Source organism: Gobius niger, assembly GCF_951799975.1.
Source record: "Gobius niger genome assembly, chromosome: 14".
NCBI classification, from domain to species: domain Eukaryota; kingdom Metazoa; phylum Chordata; class Actinopteri; order Gobiiformes; family Gobiidae; genus Gobius; species Gobius niger.
Window position 1 is genome coordinate 26019359 of NC_136865.1, and position 20164 is coordinate 26039522.

At 43.2% G+C, this 20164-nt stretch overlaps 1 protein-coding gene across 2 annotated transcripts in view; it reads right to left on the reverse strand.

The window, feature by feature from the left end:
• Positions 1-20164, reverse strand: part of pvrl2l (PVR cell adhesion molecule related 2 like) — a 640829-nt gene that overhangs the window by 294274 nt on the left and 326391 nt on the right. For both annotated transcript variants that reach the window (XM_079570958.1, XM_079570957.1), the window contains exon 4: positions 6745-7038. In XM_079570958.1, the coding sequence (XP_079427084.1) occupies positions 6745-7038 (294 nt within the window). The remainder of the gene's footprint in view (positions 1-6744; positions 7039-20164) is intronic.

Consider the following 20164-nt stretch of genomic DNA (forward strand, 5'->3'; position numbering starts at 1 on the left):
TGTACAGTATGTACAACATAAGACATTAATTCAAAGAACACTGATGGTAAAACAAAGAACATTCATCGCGGCTCGAAAAGGAGTGGGATGAAGTTCAACACTTATTAATTCCCACCCGCTCTTTCAAAGTTTTAATACATTAGTTTACTCCTTTGACAAGCACATATATCTTCATATATTTAAACAATACATTAGCAACACAATTTCCGGCTAAACCAACTCATTTTCCTTCATTTTTACAACGTTCCAAAATAATTCCTTGATTTAAGCTCCACAGCTTGTATGAAAACACAAAAACTTTCTTCCTACTGTGTACCATCAGTGCTATGAAATGTAGTTTTTCCCTCAACGTACATACCCTCCTTCCCTCTGATTAAATAACTTTGGCACATTTTGTGGTAAATCATTTTGCTTTGCCCTTTATGGAATTTGTACAGTCTGCAAATCCACCAGATCTTTACATTTTAATCATTTGGACTCCACAAAAAATATATTTGTTCCCCATAACCCGGCCGATTGATGATCCTTAAAGCTCTCTTCTGTGAAATGTACTAACACATTTTTTATTTGACATGTATTTAACCAGGCTCAAAACTCATTGGGCCTGATCTTCCTCCTGGCGCAAGAGCAGCTTTGGTCCAAACGTCATCTTGAATGTGCGCAGCTGTTGTGCCATGTGACTGCGGCCTGTAGCTAAAGGACGTCGCTTAAAAAAAAAAACTGAAAAAACTGAGAGAGCTGCTTTCCATTTCCTGTCTCATAATCTTTTCCTTCTTTGCATCGCATGGCCTCACATTCTTCCTTTCAGCATTTAGGCCTATATTTGAAGAGTTTAGAGGTGCTAGGCTAGTGCTAGGCTAGTGGATGTCTATGGTAACTAGTAGCCTGCATTAAAAACTTCTTCAAAATCATCAGATAGTCCTCCAAACGTTGCCATATGTGATTTGTAGAAAGCTCCTTTGTGAATTCCACGTGTAGTAATGCCGGCCGCAAGTAAACAAACTAGATCCGGTAACCTAGCAGATCATTCCGCCGCTGTGTAGCTTACAATCAGGAAGCTGATGCTGCTCAAAATATAAGTTCTTTTAAATTCAAAATGGTTATATTTCAAAAAATATTCAGTCAACACAGACATTAATATGGGTAGTCTGGTGTTATAAGTGATTTCTCCCCGGTGCACTGTGCTTGGGTCAGACTGTTTTTAGTGCAGGCTACTAGTTACCATAGACATGCACTAGCCTAGCACTAGCCGAGCAGCACTACACTCTTCAAATATAAGGACTGCAGGAATAAAAATAAAAAATAAACTCTCCAGAAATCAACAAAACTCTGGATAGAAATTAGGCCCTATGTCAATAATCCTGAAATATCCCTTTAAGCTCTCGTAGGACAAACTATCCCACTGTGAGTTAAACACTGTCCGTGTCCCGAGAGAAAGAGGATGTCTGCTGTGGTGAGGGCATCAAGGAGACTCTCCACACGGTCGAAACATGATCCAAACACCCCGCACCGCAACCACAACCCGTCCCGCTTCTCCTCGCCCCTTCCCAGCCTTACGACGTGCCTTCACTAAAATAGATGTAAGACTTCCTAGCTTTATTAGTCTTTATCAAAATGTCACAGCCCACAGTGAGGACCGAGCCAACCCCCATAAACTCAATAATGTCGCAGGTGTCCCGGGAGAGCGTTTTTTACAGGTTTTCATCATAAAAAATATCAGAGACAGGGGGGAGAGAGTGTGTGTCGGCAGGAAATAAACCCGGCTTCTGTAAAATCCCCTTCGCCTCGCAGTGACAGGGATCAGTGAAATCAGAGGCAAGCGGCGCGGCGTTGGGGAGGGAGCGGAGCAGCGGAGTAAAGTGCTTAAGTGTGTTTGCCTTCACCTGGTTTTCACGTCGATGGATGGAGTCGTGCAGAGCGGAGGACGGAGAGGAACATGTGACGAGGAGGGGAAAGAGCTACAGCACTGTATGGCCTTGTGCTGCCAAATACAGCCCTCAAATGGGTCATGTGACACAGACGAACCCTAAGAAAAGAGTATTTGTAGCCACTTCTCATTATTTATGGCGGTACACTATTCAAAGGACAAAAATGTCTCACTGTAAGAATAAAGAAAGAAACAAACTTAATGAGCTCCAGTCAGCACTCCAGGACAAAACAATTCAAACCATCTGAACATGTGTCGAGAATGTTTTTTTTTGTTTTTTTTTCACTTGAGATTTTAATTGCCGGGTCGATTTGAAGTGAACTCATCTCTAAGTGAGACATTTCTGCTCACTCGCTCACTCACAAAAACATTTATCTTACTCCCAAAGACAAAAACAGATGCGTCGATGTTTGCAAGTCTAATTACTGTATAGCGCGTCTGCAGCGTCCTTAAGCCTTTACCGTGTAATTGAAAGTACAAGCTTTCACTTGTAAACAGCTGAAGTTTGCAAAGCGTTAACACGGAGAGAGAAGATCCAAAGTAAACTGGGTCCTGTAATGGGACAGAAGCACGCACGGATAGTTCTTTCTTATTACTTGTGGAAACATTTTTCATGGCAAGTTGATCGTGTGTTTTTTTTTACAATTCACCCTATATATGTGTTGTCTCACAATTAATGTTACTTTTTGAAGTTTTAAATGTGTGGAACTATTAAGATTGCCCCCTCCTGGAACCAGCACCTGAACATGATGGAGGGGTTTGAGCACCCGAATGATCCTGGAGCTCTGTTGTCTGGGACTTCGTGCCTCTGGTTGGTCACCCATTGCAAGCAGGTCCTAAGTGACGGGTCAGACAAAGAGCAGTTCAGAAGCCCCTTATGAGAGACCAACAGGTCCGGTTTGAATCATGAGGCCTGTCCTCCCGTGGACCCACCACCTGCAGGAGGAGCCATAAGGGGCTGGTGCAATGTAATTTGGGCAGCTCCGACAGCTGCCCCACGACCCGGAAACTGAAAAGTGGAAAAAATTGATGGATGGATATTAAGATTGCAGTAAAAAGTACAATCTCTGGGGATGTCCATCCATCCATCCTTTATCCGGGTCGCGGGGGCAGCGGTCTAAGCAGGGATGCCCAGACTCCACGCACACCTCCTCCAGCTGTTCTGGGGGGACCCTGAGGTGACACCAGGCCAGCTCAGAGACATCATCTCACCAGTGTATCCTGGGTCTTCCACAAGGCCTCTTCCCAATAGGACATGCCTGGAACACCTCCCGAGGGAGGCGACCCAAGCCACCTAAGCTGCTCCTTTCGATGCGAAGGAGCAGCGACTCTCCTCCGAGCTCCTCCCGGGTAACTGAGCTCCTCACCCTATCTTGAAGGGTCTGCGATCTTGTCCTTTCGGTCATTACCCAAATCTCATGAGGGTGGGAACGTAGATCGATCAGTAAATCAAGAGCTTTGCCCCCGACTCAGCTCCCTCTTCACCTCTGGGGATGTGTGCATATAAAACAAGAAGACTGAGGGCCACCAAAAGTCGGTCTGAGTGCCGCATTTGGATCCCACACTTTGGACACGCCTGGGCCAGTTACAACCTTGAGAATGGCACATTGCAATATTGCTTGTATTATTGTATTTCCGTGTCACAAGCCAAAACAAATCTGCAGCCTGTCCTTGCGCAATGAACTTTTACTGAATCCACAAATCTCCTCTGGCCTTTCTTCGGGGCCAGTTGTTTTCAAAGTGTTCACGCCAAGTGCCATCTCATCAAATATTCTGCCCTCCACTAACGTCTCCATTAATCAGAGTCTTAAAAGGGTCTAAAATCGATCTAAAGTGGGGCTGAATTATCTTTAAACGGGGTGTGGGTCCGTCAAAACAGGAACAATGCCTGACTTATTTGCATCACTTGTCCCACTTGAAGAAGCCAAAGTGCCACCAGTGTTCGACCACCATTTAGTCTCATTATCCCTCCTCTGTTCATGTCCAACCCTCTTAATCCACACACTTTATCTGCAAAACATCTAACATGAGGTGTCTCACTGATGGACTCGCTCCGAATCCAACTCATCCTCTTCATGAAAAAAAGACTGAGACCTCTTCAGCTCTGCCCTCGGCGATAAATCCCCGTCAGTAAACATTTAAGTGGCTGCAGTTGGCATAAGAGCATATTGTACGCGCGCTTCCACCCACCTGCTCCTTGTTCTCCGTGTTATTGCCGCAGCAGATGTTGTTTTGCCGTTTACATCGTGAAACAAGCGACTGAGGAGAAGTGTCAAACTGCAGCCTTTTAGTGCTCACTATTAACTTTCTGGCGCCGGGGTTTACATAAACAATGAGTGTGATGTGAGGAGATTATGCTCTGGAGGTTTACAGGGAACGGTAAAGGAATATGCTGTTCCACATATGCACAGAACAAACCAGTGTCTTTGTGAGAGAAGATGTGTCATGGCCTTTAGTGCTTTGCTCTGCACATGCTGTAATTTACATCAACTTGTTCTGAATATTTAAGTACAATATCAGATAAAATAGGTTTAGGTCATTTTTCAGAGGAAACACTCACTTCACATAATGACACAGCTGAGGTTCAATACAGTAATGGGAATCTCAGAAACCTATTATTGTACATTTGATATGCAAGAGCTATAAAAATGGCTTCAAAAGAACTTGTCAGAGCGAGAACTAATGAGCACTAATTAGTTTAATATCCGTACAGTTTCTTATCCAACCAACAATGGCCTGTATTGACAGGACAGAGAGATGCAAAGATAAATCTGTGTAAAACAGAGCAGTGCTTTTGCAGTTAATATTCATGTCCATATTTCAGTGAGATTATGGTTTGACAAAGACAAATGGGCTTCCCTGCATTATTAGCTCTATCTGTTACTTTTAATTATATTCATAGGAATGAATGCCCCTCCCCCTTTAAGCATTACTTTCAAATCAAATTTGGCAAATAGAACAATCACAACATGGCAACCACCTTTGCCATGGAAATGGTTGGACTGATTTGTCCAGAGCAGTCCAGGACATCGCGGCCCCTTTGTTGATCAGAAATTTACCCGGGGCCCCGAATTATAATAATTTACCCTTTTATTTTACAGCTAAAATTACATTACTATTACAAACTACTATAGGATAGGTCTTTATTGTCATTGGAAAATTAATCACAACATTTATTTTGAGCGAACCCCCTTGCATAACAGCATAAAAAACATAAAACATCATTTAAAGGGACTATACAGAGTTTAAAAATGTTAAAAATATGTATTTTCCTCCCCCCACATGTTCCAGCAATGTCCTAAGGTGTACAATGAGCCCAGACCTGTTCACAACAACTGGCTCTAAAATCCTGCGCTGTCACTCAGAAAGGTGTTACTTCGGGTCCGAAGTGCCGTCATGCACGAGCTTAATATAGAACCTGCAGTTACACATATGACCTGAGGTGGTGGTAGTGAGTATAAAATGGCCAACTTGCATCTAGCCCCTTTAAAGCAACATCTTGCAATGATTATAGGCTAAAAACTGTTTTAAAGTAGACCATTTTAGCAAATACATGTATTATTCCTTTTCAAGGATTCAAGCTAAAGAGGCCCCCTTGTAGTGCCTCTGAGGAAACTCTGCCAAACAAACAATACATATTGCGGCGGGGGTAATCTGAAATCAGGGGGGGTAATTTGAAATCGATTTCAAGTTACCCCCCGGTAGTCTGAAATCAATTTCAAAGTACCGGTGGGTAAGGTGAATGGGGGGGTAGTTTGAAATCGCTACACCGGGGGCCCCGGATCCCATTTTGGGAACCACTGATCTATAGTTTTATCATACAGGTGCTCGTCATATAATTATAATATCATGAAAAAGTGCATTTACTTTTGTTATTCAACTTAAACTGTGAAACTAATATATGATATAGAATCATTACATGCAAAGTGACATATGTATAGCCTTTATTTGTTCATTTGGATTTTTATGACTCAGCTTGTAAAAAAACTAAAAATTGAATATTTTAAAATGGACCGTAAGCCATAATCATCAAAATTAAAGCAAACAAAGGCTTGACATATGTCACTTTGCATGTAATGAGTATAAATCAGGGGTCCCCAACTGGCGGGCCTGGGTCCAGATCTGGACCTCCTGAGGCTTTAGTCCAGACCCCAAAGCATTTTCATCCTCTCACTATACTTAATTTCTAAGGCTGAATCAAAAAATATCCAAACCATTTGAGTAACATTGAAATAAAATCTCAAAATGACTGATTCATTGATCAGTTCTGCTTTGTAAACAGAGCACAACAACCTGTGCTCATGTTTTAACATTTTCAAGAGCAAAGACTGCATAATGTCCCGACCCTTGACATATGTCGAAAGTTACAAAAAAAAGTTAGTGGACCTCGAGCTGATTAAGTTTCTGGTCTATACCATATGTTAGTTTCATATTTTAAGTTGAATAACAGACGTAAATGCACATTTTCATGATATTCTAATTATATGGCGAGCATCTGTAGATACAGACGGCGACACGTCATTAGGAGCACGGCCGAGCTGAGAGGGAAGGAAGTTTTGCAAATCACAGTATTTCACTCCTTTTAGACTATGAACATAATTTACACACACAAATAAAGTGAAAATCGGGTTTATGTGAATGTATTGCCTCATTCTGGTATATGAAAATGGAGAAGCTGGCGTTGGCGTATATCTGCGTATCTCTGTATCTGTGCTTGGTAGTAAATACACTAGGTATTCGAAAGTGACCATTTGTGTGCGTCTGTATCTCTGTAATGCAACCATTCCCCATAAGAAAATGAATGCTGTGTCTCTTACATTCCACGGACAGCTTGACGGGGTAAACCCAGGTCTGGTCCTGCGTCCTCTGGTCCACGAGGCAGGTGACCTCTCGGCCGTTGTCCGCCGGCGTGGGCACGAGCCGGTACTCGCTGCGCACCGTGACCGTGCCGTCGGGGCCGCTGCTGCTGCTGATGGAGTGGTTCCCGCCCACCGAGCCCAGCCACTTTATGCTGGCCGCGGGTTTGCCCTCCACCGCCTCGCACTGGGCCACCACCACGGACTTACTGCCCGCCTGCACGGTCACCACCCGCGCCGCGTTCTTGGGTTTCGCTGCGGAGGGGAGAAAAAAAGAGGTCATCAGAAACACAACAACAGACGATCACGAGGAGGTTCCAAGAACACAAATACGAGCGTTATTTGTGGAAAGTGTTGTATGGGAGATAGAAAAAACGGAGAGCAATTTTGTATTATCAGACTTACATCCCGGGGATAAAGAAGGAAAGTGGACCATCAAAACACAGCGGCGAAAACACGGGCATTTGTATTGTTAAGGCTTCTGAAACCTTTCACAACAAGTAAAGGCTCGAGCAGTGTTTGTCTTTCCAAGTATAGTCTTTTATAAACCACAGCAAAGAACATCCTCTACACAGTCAGACACAAAACAGTGGAACTCTTTGAAGACGGCGCAAAACGGAGGCACGATAAAAAACAGAGGCACTTTATTATCACCGTCTTTATTACAGGGTTTCTACAAGTCAAACTGGTCACACTTTATAATCACACACATATAAAACTGTGTGAGATTAGAATATTGATAGACTCATTACATGAAAAGTGAGATATGCGTCGTCTTTATTTGTTATAATGTTCATTTATTCATTATTATGGCTCAGCCTGTAAAAATAGTAATAAAACATTTTATTTGAGGCGCCTTTCAAGACAATCAAGGTCATCGTACAACAAAATACAAAATACAAGGGAATTACAACTTTAAACACACACATTCACAGCGCATATAAGAGATACAAAGCCTAAAATTTATTGTGGGGTGTAGACTCATGAGCTTGTAAAAAAAACAAATTAAAAATCTCATAAAATTAGAATATTTTGAAAATGGACTGTAAGCCATAATCATCAAAATTATAACAAATAAAGGCTTGACATATGTCACTTTGCATGTAATGAGTCTATTAGTTTCACATTTTAAGTTGAAATACAGAAATAAATGAACTTTTGAACGATTTTCTGAGTGTCAACCTTATTTAGCCGTATTACACGGCTCTTCACAACGTAAGCAGAACGCTCCATTGACTTGAATGGGATTTTCCAACGTTCTACCAGGAGCTCTGAAAAAATAATGACCGCTGCCAATGGCAACGGCGTTCGTGCTTGTAATACAGGTCTTTCATATCAGTCCGGCCGTAGTAGTCGAGGACACTATCTCTGTCCCCGTCTCTGCGAGAGAAGTTGGGGAATCGCTTGTGAAATTAACGGGAATCCGACTTTCACCTTACCCAGAGATCCACCACCATTCCTCCAATTTCACCTTCAACGAAGTAGCTAGGCCAGCCACTAGCCTTGCTGCTACTAGCCTAGCCAAACGTTGCCAAACAAACTTTTGGGAATCATATGCCGTGGAAATCATTAAATAAATCCTTCAGGGCGAAACAAGACCCCAAAGCACTTGGTTTAGGCGGGAGGTAAGAATTAATGCCATTGCAAATGATCTGTGCATATTTTATAATATAAACTTTATATTCAAAAGCAAATTGGACACAATGAGCTATTTCTGCCACAACTGCAGCTGAATGTGTTTGACCATAACTTTTGGATTTTTAACTTATCCAATAATAATAATAATAGTCGAGCAATGCCATTACTTTCCCCACACAATTGATACGGTCTGTAATGGATTAAAGTAAAGATTTTAAGTCATCTGTATTCAGGCTAAAAGTCAAAGATATTTTCCCACTCATTAAAGAGACTATAACAACATAATTACCCTCGTCTTGATTGCTTCTTTCTAAACGCCTGTTACTGTGGTGCATGGAGGAGTAGACAACGTGAGGCTCAAGGGCAAATCTGGCGCTCAGGCATCGATTCTCAGGCCCCCACGAGGAATTTGAGAAAACATATTACAGACATCAGAGTAGACTCTGAACGCCATGAAAATACCATCAATTGCTTTAAAGCAGTACTAAGGAGCGTGTTTACCTTAATAAATCCTTTCCGTAGTCCCTGTGGGGGTAATACAAGTGTTAATGGGATGATTGGAGTGTCTTTCATCTCTCCCTGGTGTCTCTGACCAGAAAACCATGTTTGCAACTTGACTGCCACCGGTGCGGAGAAAGCAATACACACTAATGGAATCACGAAGAAGAAGCTAACAGGCTAACGGGCAAAGGTAACTGCGGGCTAACGTCACTTTAAACAGTATTTACAGCCAGGTTTGAGTGAAAAAAAATATTTCCATTGCATAATTGGATGCACAGTAACCCTCTCTCCCTTCGCCTTTCCTGTCAGCGTAGTATTTGCTCTCCAAGACAATTAATACGTTAAAAAATCGGAACTTGCTACTACACCTGCAGTTGCGCTTATGGCCTCTAGGGGGAAGAGTTACTTAGTACTGCTTTAAATGTTCACAGGGAACTTCACAGCATGTGATGAAACAGTTATTGACAGGGTTACAGGCAGCAGCAACACAAATGTAATGTTTTTATAACGCTATTTGAATGCAGAGACGACATGTGTACCAAATGTATAGTATAAATAAACATGCCTTTGTCTAAATACTATATCAATCCAATGTTGCTGTTCAAAACCAAACTGGACTCAACAGGCGACTTTAGAGTAAAAGATCAGTGATGTGACGTTCACAAGCTGCTTTTTGCAAAAACCCTTAAAGCAGTATAAGTAACTCATGCCCCTAGAGGCCATAAGCGCAACTGCAGGTGTTGTAGCAAGTTGTGATTTTGTTTACTTATTAATTGTCCGTGAGAGTAAATATACGCTGTCAGAAAAAGCGAAGGGAGAGAGGGAGATCATTTTATCACTCAAACTGGCTGTAAATACTGTTTAAGTGGCGCTAGCCCACAGTTAGCTTTGCCCGTTAGCCTGTTAGCTTCTTCTTCGTGATTCCATTACTGTGCATTGGTTGCTCCGGTCCGGTGGCAGTCAAGTTACAATTGTGGTTTTCTGGCCAGAGACACCATGGGGGGAGATGAAAGACCCCCCAATCAACCCATTAACACTTGCATTACCCCCAGAGGGACTTATTATTAGGGTAAACAAGTTATTTAGTGTTGCTTTAGATATAATGATTAGAAAATGAGGAGTGAGGAGAGTAGAAGTTAAGTCTCAGTTTTCTAAGAGCAGGGCCTATATTCTGGAGAAATGTGGATTGAAACTCCAAAACCTCCTCAATGTCTGTTTGATGAGTCCGGTCCGCGCACCAAAGCTTTAGACCCAAAGTGCAGCTGATTCTGACTCAACTCAATGAAAAAGTGTGTGAAAGAGGTGCACATGAAAGTCCGTCCCTGGATCAGAGGAGTGGGACTCAGCGCTGAGATTTAGCGAACACTGAGGCCCATTGTGGCCGAGTGTGGCTGTAATGACACCCATAGGGAGAGCCAGCACCTCTGCTCTGACCCGAGGGCCCACTTCACAGGGAGGACAGAGATATGCTTCGACACCATTTCTACACAGTCTTTTCTGAAGGAGGAAACTGCTTAAATGTGGTTCAAAGCCGCAGAGCAATGGGCCGTGTGTGGGGATTTGAATTGGACTGAAGTACAAAAAGACCCCCATCACTTCTAAGGAACAAAGGAGGACACACTGTGGATAAGATGGAGACATTTAAAGGGCAAATTTGGGATATTATTATGCTTGCATGATGAAATCTTAACAACACGGATGAGATTAAGAAAATGTTCTTCTTCCCAATCTCTTTCAGGCAAAATTTGAGCTTTCTTCTTTTCATATGACATGTCGTGAACCATGTGAAGTCTCCCTTGCGCTCCATTGCCTTGCCTGAAATAAATGAAATAATATTGACATCACTGTGCAACTGGCTGCTGGACTTTCTGACGGGGAGACCCTAGGCTCTATGTCTCGGTGGCAAGTCCTCCAGAACCATCACACTGAGCACGGGGGCTCCCCAAGGCTGTGTGCTGAGCCCACTCCTGTTCACTCTGCTGACCCATGACTGCACTCCAAAGTACAACTTAAACCTCTTCATCAGATACAATCAAGGATAAGAGAAATGTAACTACAAATCATTCACATGGTTTGACACATAAAACATCTTGAATCTTGACTTGCTATAACGAAATTTTGTGATATTTTTCTCTTCCCCTCCTGAAGCGAGCGCATTTTTTCTCCAGTTTGGTTTAATCCAAATCTAAAAGCTTCGTGACAAAGGCGTCAAAAACGAGGATGAAAACGCAAAAAAGAAGTGACAAATGAGTGCCGGCAAAGCAACAACAAAAGAATAAACAAGCAACAAATATACAACAGAAAAAGTAACGAAAACGCGACAATAGAGTGTCAAAAAAGCAACGAAAAAAGCAAAAAAACATGACAAAAAAAAGAAGAAAACTCTTTAATAATGTGACATAAAAACTGACAATGCGACAAAAAAGTTATCATCAATTTTCTAGGTCTTAGCTTTCAAATGAGACATTACCCTGGCCTGGTCAAAAACAGTTTAGATTTGCTTAAAGTCAAACTTTTCATCAATTTTTACCCATCCATACTAACTATAATCCATATATCGATGTCTACTGCCGGGGTCTGATATAAATATGTCAATACATTTTTCTAATTGCTGCTTTTGTCTGTTTGAGTCTATCCAGATTGAATTCAGGTTACCACGTGCTTTTGTTTTTGGTTGTGTTTGCAAAAAGTAAGTCTCAGTCAAATGGAAAACCTCTAGCTTAATCCTGCGGTTACTGTGCAACCCTGATATATATATATATATATATATATATCTTCTGTATTAACTCCATTCGTCCTATTATTAATCTGTTCATGCATAAATGGAGTACTGCCTTAGCAACTCCATGGACTGTGTGAACTGTGAAGCGCGTCCACTCAATAGGCCCCAAGTCAAGGATAATCGATAAAACTCATCCCGAACAGCAATAATTCTCATATACTTGTGCAAACCTTACATTATTAACCAGCAGTGTTGGACTTTGCTTAAGATCTGATTTATTGATTCCAGTGTTTTCCTTAACTGCACCAGCACCATAACAGGCTAGACAGACAGACTGTACAGTACATCGAATTAAAGTCATCATATTCATCTATTCAGAGAAGTTTGACATTGTAAAAAGGCGTGGTTGTTTTTCCCTCTCTCGGCTTTCATGAAATGCGACGGGACAAGTTCAATAAAGTGCCGGCGTTCCATGAAAAATGACCTCCTGGTTGTAAAAGGGGGAAAACTCAGACGCCGACGCGCGATCAATCAATCCGGAAATGTCACTGAATCCCATTATTTTGGGATGTCAAGTGTTGCAATTTGGGCCGTTTCCCTCGCAGAGTGCCCACCGCTTTTCGAAACGTTCCCCCCATCCCAAAAAAAGCACCGACATTAGTTTGGATTTGTCTCCGAAAGGCCAACGAAGTACAGAAAGAGCAACCTATGAAAAATAAGTGTAGACACGATCAAAAGCTCCTCTTTTGTAACGTAAATCAAAGTGTTGAACATTATGGAGAAACGCTGTCAAAGTAAAGTAAGCAACAGCCACTATAGCTGCTAGTTCACGATCGATAAGAAGGCTTTAAAATTCAATGCAAATGTCATGCTTTTATAACATACGGAAGGACAGAACAAATTCTATTCCAGTACGAGGGGAAATAAATAAAATAATACAAGGCCTTTGAGGCGGGTGGTGGACGATGAGCCTTGGACTGTGTGTAACAGGGATTGTACTGCCAGTGCTTAACTATTGGCTCGTGGGGAAACACGTTCCTGCTGCTCGACATTCCCGCCGCTCTCCCAGTGTCAGAAGAAAAAATCCCACTGTAAATCTCCATAGACTTTTTGATTAAAAAAAGCGACACTTTCTTTTTTAACTACTTTTACTTACTATTTTTGCAGAGTCTGTGGGGGTTTTGACTTCCAGCACCATCAGGGGGTGGGACTGCTGAACTGCTTACTACTACTAATGCTACAACATGCATAATGGCTGCCTCTAGAACAGTGTTACTTTCATCGACTGGAATATTTTGTCATCTTTTTCGTCAAAGTAATGTTTTCGCAGACTAAAATGAAATTCAAAGTTGTTTGTGAGACTGAAACGATGTCTAAAATGTTTTGCCCGTTTGAAAGAGCTTCCTATTAAAATTCACAGTTACAGTGTATGTCCCTGTCCTTTTGGCCCCTTCCGAAACGAGCAGATTGGTAATTAGTTTAACGCCAAACTGGATGTGCATCATCGCCATGATAAGAAGCCTCCGAATTGGGCTGTCAGTTTGGAAGGAGTTAGGAAAACGAGCCTCAATGCTAATTATCATAGCCACTTTAGCATAGGGACCTCTGGTGCTAACTAGCCGGTGATTAGGAGCTATGTGCCGTCCCATAAGCCACAGCACCGCCAACACCCCCACCCTCCTCTGGGTTTTTCTTTTTTTTTCTCCTTATGTCTTTATTTGGACACGTTGTTGTTGATGCCCTTTTGTTTGCCTGCAGTCTGCCAATAACCTTAAAGAAGAACAGCAGCAGGTGGGGATGTCACTTCCCCTTCCCCTGGGTAAGGACGGTCGAATTGGGCAAATGCTGCTGAAGCTCGAGTTCATTAACTGCATAGAGATCTAAAAGTTGACCCCATGAAAGGTTAAGGATCAAGAGCGAGGGTTAGGACATAGAGGCTATAATTTGATGGTTTCGGACGCAGCCTTTGTTTTTTCTGTCCTGTCTGTTGATGCTGTGGGCGTGGCAGTTCAATCTGCTCAAGCTTCCCTGGCGGGTGTGGCTGCTCCCTGTGCTCCTGCTCCCTGGTTGGCTAGGCACAACTGAATCCACTCTACTCCTCATCACCTGCAGTATTTAAGCATGGGCTCTCCGCCACATCTCTGCCAGATCGTCAGTCTACCTCAGTGAGAAGACTCTTCAGGCCTATTTTTTGTTTGTTTTTTATAAGTTTTTTTCCTGCACCTCGTCAGATCCCTGTGCCTGCTCGCTACCACCCTGCCAATACTCATCCGCTTCACTGCGCCAGGCCCAGCACTTACCCACTCCAGCCTGCTTTAAACTACTACGACCCCAACCCCCGGCCCAACCAGCCTGCAGCCATTTCCCCACTATTGTCAAAATAAACCTTGTGCTTACCTGCTTTCAGTCTACTCTTTGGGTCCGCCAACCTTAGGCCTTAACATTCACAGCCAAAGGAAAGCACTGTGCTTTGTCCATGTGGAGAACAAAGATGAAGCAGAGGACCTTGATGAAATATGATTATATTAACCTCTTAACACCCACCTGAACTGAGTACATTTTCTCCAGTTTGGCTTTACCCACATCTAAAAGCTTCTTGGAAAAAAACACAACAATTATGACAATTTCTATCACAAATAACTGCAATACTCTCAGCTTAATTTGCTCATGACTCTTCAGCTGGACCCACTGTGCATGTTTTAGGCTGATGGTGCTAACCCATGAAAGAAACCCCAGAGAGAACACCCAAACTCCACACACAAAGCCTCATCCGGTCCAGGAATCAAACCCAGGACGTTCTTGCTGTGAGACGAGAGCGGTTTAAAACACACTCAGCAAACGTATCGCTTTCCACGTCTGGCCAGAGGCGAGACAAGTCACTGCACCGCATCAAAATTAAACTGCCTGCTTTGGAAGTGGATGAACCGCACTTATTAAAAGAAGTGAAACTCCAGGCAATCACTGAAAACAAAAGTGTGTCTGGTGCACTCGGGCTATTCCGTCAACACACACACACACAAGTATACACTGGCTTTTTTTGGGTGGACGTTCAACAAACATCTTCTCCGCAAATGAGTCTGGAACAAAGTGAGAGGCTCATTCGTGCATGAGCAGAATCCACACGTCTACTTTCAGATGATTGCCAAGTCATTTGTTAAAATACATGGGTTTCCAAAGTGATTCTAATCCTGGCAGGTGCACAAATGGAGTTCAGCAGTTCGGCCAGTTCTATTTTCTACACCCAATCCCACGTTTAACTTTGAGCCACAGCGACCGGTGAACTTAAAAGGAATAGCAGAAGTTGCGTATGTGTTTGGCAGATGTTGATCGAAAAATCCTCAACCCGCCCACTGCAATGGGATATTCAGTTTCTTCCACAAAAAGTACACAATTGCAAAAACCCTCCTTGAACTAGTGATGCTGTACCTTATGCAACAGACAGAGCAACTTCAGAGGCACATATACTGTATATGAAAACTTGTTGCCTCTTCTCCTGTTGTGATTTTAATTAGTGGAAGTAATTGCGGCAGGTGACTGCGATCATCACAGAGGTCACATTACGAAGTGCTGCAGAACTTTAGAGCTGTTGTTTTATATAGAAACTTTTACAGATTCAATGTGCAGCCAAAGCAATGCAGGGGGAAGAATGTGCCGCAACTTCTATCATTAACCTATGCGAGTTTACAGCCGTAAAAGAGACAACATGCCCAGAAAAACACACTCACAAACTTCCACTTTTCTATTTTACTCATTGCATGACACCAATAATAAGCTCAGTAGATTGGAAATCATTTAAAAAGCCGTAAAATCCCTTCAGAACATATGCGAAAGCGATACTGGCGAGGGTTAAGTCGTCAAAAAGGTTTAAATCAACTTGACAGATAATTATGTGTGTAGAAATGGTGCTTTACAAGTTCGACAAAATTCTCAGTTGACCAAATTCAGTCTCTCCCCAAACTCTGTGGTGCTAAGCTATAATTTTGCTGCCACAGACGGAAACGTGGCTGCCAATTAGTTTCTCCCAAACCACATTGGAAAGGTGGATGAAGTGTCGAGCACAAGGGTTCAAGAGAAGGCAGTAGTTGGAGCTGGGATTGAGCCGCCAACCTTCAGGGTTTAAGATGATTCCCCGACTGAGCCACTGTGGGCACCGCTAGGCCTTTCTTCAGGCGAAGTGTTTGAATCTGGTGTGCAGAGAAAGTAAATGGTCACATTTATATTGTGCTTTCTGCCTGCTTTAGGCGCTTAAAGCACTTTACATCAAGGAACCACTCACCCATTCGCACACGCAGACACTGGAGGCATGGTGGGTGAAGTGTCTTGCCCAAGGACATAAGAACAGTGTGCACCATGCGGGAGTCGAACCGCCGATCCTCTGGTCACAAGACGACCCGCCTCTGTCCCCCCCCCACCGTGCAACCCCAGAGCTGAAGAACATCTTCCAATTCTAAACCAGAGTTTCTACAGGAGGCAGTAAGTCAAATGTAATGATTTTTAATGCAATTTTAATAAAAATTGGCACAAATGTAATGCCACAAATGCAAAAAAAAAGGAGAAAATGGCATATTTCATTGTGTATGATTAGTATTTTGAATGTCCCCTCCTGGAACCACCACCTTAATGTGGTGGAGGGGTTTGAGCGCCCGGTTGACCCTGTTGTTGGGGCAAACAGGTCCTAGGTGACGGGTCAGACAAAGAGCGGTTCAGAAGCCCCTTATGAGAGACCAACAGGCCCGGTTAATCGTGAGGCCATGGACCCACCATCTTAAGGAGGAGCCATAAGAAAATGGATGGATGATTTGTATGTATGACAGGGGAAACTTTGATATTCAAAACCAAATTGGGCTAAACAGGCAACTTGAACTTTTAGCATATCTGCAGCTGAATTTCTTTTGGACCTTTTGTATAGTTGATGATCGTATGCAGTAAAATCATTGAAGCAATGTCTCTATAAAAATAGTCTTTTCTAAGAAATGTTGATTTTAGAGCCAGTGAGTTTGAGTCACGTGACGTCTTTTCTCTTCCTCAGCATTTCTCAGTATTTCCGGTCACGTCCCCAGAGCAGCTCCTGTGCCTGGGCAGCAACGACTCGAAGGCGCTGTTTATCTTTGCAGATTCCATTGTAAAAGTAGCAATTCACCGTATTTTGTTTGTGCTTTACAGTCGCGCCTTATGTTTCTTCTTTATAGGAGCTGCTGCTCACCATGTGGGTCGACAAACTCTCAGCGAAGGCCAATTTGTTCATCTGTAGCCACAATCGGCTGTTTCAGTGCTTTTTAAGGAGATTGTAGCATGTCGATGCCTCTCATTGTGGACTGTTGTTGTGGTTTGTCAGAATAAATCCATAAATAGAGCTCAGAGAAGCTGCATGAAGGCGGCTCGGTTTGTGAAACTGGCTTTTGGCATCAGAAAACATTAAGGCTTCACATAGATGTTTATTATTGGTCATGCTGGAGTGCTCTACAGTGTCGCCTTCATCATAAAGCAATAATGACATAGTGACTTAGTTTTACAGAGGAGTAACAAGGCATTTTCTCCCACAACAATGCAACTGACTATTTACCAAACACGCGCGACTCAAATCAATCAAAGCGGTCCACAACTACCTTTCTTTTCAGTGCATTTCGGCGCATAACAAAGGAAATCCCGTGTGAACTTTGATCTACCTCATTGCCTCAAACTTTGCGTTGGAAACACAAATGCTGATCAAACCGTTGCCTCACGCGGAGCTACTGTTCCCCTTCTTTCTGTACTCATTAGTTTGTTTTGTTTGTTTGGGGATGTTTTACCGACTTGGTCTTTGTTTTAATTGGCTTTGAAGCTGCTCTCAAACTCAACCCAGTCGACAAAAAAGAAAGTGTTGATTTTTACACTGTGCAGAAGATAAAGACGGGTGGGAGTGGACAGATTTAGGACGGAGCGAGAGGAGAGGGTTGAGGAGGTGAGTGCAGAAGCATGCACTCGTATAAAAGAAATGGTATAGAGTGGCAGTTATATTCTTTTGATGTAGTTTATGTTGCTCTGACCTTTAGCAAGACCGTGTCGCGTCTGCTCACATTCACATCGAAAAACTTATCAGTGGCTCAGTGACATTGGCTTTGTTTGTGTAGTGTGAAAACCCACCACTCCGATGCAAAGCAAACTTCTGGCCCAATTGTACTTTTCTCTGCAGAAAATTCATAATGGAGTGAGAAATAAAGCTTGCAGTAGAGGCCGCACTAGAGGCCGCCACTGCTGTAGTACCTCCATATCGCCGCTAGTCCCCCATTGAAAAGCATTGGACTTTAGACACGTTAAAAACAACTTTAACGCCTGGTTTCTATTTTTTAAACACTAGACTAGGCTAGATATTCCTCCCGTGATAACACTGGGAAACCAGGCTGGTTTTCGCAAGAAGAATTTTAGAAATCTCGTACTTAATGAGGGTCGGACTGTTAGCATTGGAGCAGCGCGAGCTACATGTCACGCAAGGGCCGAGTCTACAGTGAAGATCCCGCCCGTATGCCCTTTTTAGGAACATAATTCAACAGAGCTGGGGAGGAGGAGTCTGTAAATCCTCCATGATTTCCCCGTCGACCATGGTCATGGTAAACGGGGAGGAGTGAGCAGAAGCTGTCCATTTATATATACAGTCTATGTTCTGAATACATGGATCTGTTCCCCAAGGATCTTCTCTGGGTCCTCTGTTGTTTTATAGTTTTATTAACAGCTGGCCAAAGGTTTGCATGTCACTCACAAATGAATTTATACGCCGATACTACCGTTATTTATTCACCCAATTGCGATATCCTCCAAATTCAGCGCTCAAGTTGGTCAGAGCGCCTTTAAATTTAAAGTGTTCTAAATACATGTATTGCCTGAGGGCTGTGTTATGAAGCTGGTTGAATTGAAGTTGGTTGGATTTTATTCCCGGGTTGACAAACCCAGACGTGGAGCTTCACGGAATATGTTATACAGCGCCATGAACGACGCGAGTCTGAACCAAGCAGCACCTATGGAGAATGTTCATATTTGTTAACGACCTTTATGAAAACTTTAATGTAACACAAATAGTATTATGTGAACGAGAAATAGGCCTTTTCATGTATTCATCTACAGCCTGCATCAGCCACATGTGTAGTAAAAGCTACAGCACAATGTCGCTATAAGATCCATGCGTGCTTTGATATAAAGGACTTCTGTTGCCGCTGCTCAAAGCGGAGGATTCTCTCCTCTGATTGGTCAAAGAGCCGTCTTCTTATCTAAACTGGGAACTAAACCTGGTCCTGGGCAGGTTATGCACTAAGGGGATGCTTCTATGGAGATCTACCCTGCTAGAAAGTTATCCAGCTTTGTAGTACTGCAAAACTAGGGTTAACTAAACTTACCCCACTAACCCTCTAATCCAGCTCCATATATACCCCTCTGGTCTCTCTCTGGAAAGTACTACAGGCGGCCCAGCCCACGGTATGGTCCTGTCCGAAAGCACGTCAAAAGGAGGGCCTGCACTGAAACAGCTGTAAGACCTGCAGCGAAGGGCTCCGCTGTGCGAAAAGGCAAAGGCACCATCAGAGTGTTTTGGTCAGGGCTGGTGGAGGATTGGCATTCACATCCGGCCTGTCACTGTAATGGCTGTACCCATGACATTTTTGTTTACACTCCACGCTCAACTCACTCCTGCCACTCACAAATCCACAAAACATGTAATACCCGACCAGGCAGCCATAGTGCCTCGGCGCTTGTTGTGGAGTTGTTCTTAAAGTGACAGATTTGATTCATATTCAGGTCAGACAGGTCCTCTGCGGAGTGCGATGGGATCACTCCGGCACCGCTCTGCGCCAGTGACAGATGCCAGCTGCCCTCCGCCACCAGACTTCCACAGCTTCGCGCGCTCCATCCGACCAACCAGCCCTCATCCCCGCTTCCTTCTGCCTCCGCACAAACCAGGCCTCCAAGAGCTGCCACCCTCCCCCTCCATCGCCCCGCTGTGTCTGCTGCCAAAGTGATAAGAAACACAAGTTCAACAAGGACCAACCGCCCGAGACCTGAAACTCACAAGAGGGAATAACCAGGCAGATCTTGTTACAGCTCCAGGGAGACGAGTAAAGTAATTAAGACTTTTTTTTTTTTTTTGACGCAGATTTGAAAAGTCAGGCCACACTTGTGTTTGTTTGTAGTGTGTGCCAAGGCTCCATAAGTGTCTCCATTTGGAATAAGTGAAAATAAATTTCAACTTTCCACATTTTAATTTCATCAGTTGCATCATCTTGGGTTGTACAAAGACAGCAGGGCAAAGAAAGGTCAGTGAAGGTCAAAGCGTAACTGTGGATAAATTAATGAAGAAGCTGCTTTCAGGGACCTCAACATTGTATTTTACTTTGTAAAATTCAATACTTCCATGGAAGAAACTTTGTCACAAGGGCCATGGGCTGCGTCCGAAATAAGCAGATTGGTAAGAGCTCTTACGCCAAACCGGATGTGCGTCAGCGTCCGCCATGGCAAGATGCCTCCGAATTGGTCTGTCAGTTAGGAAGTAGTTAG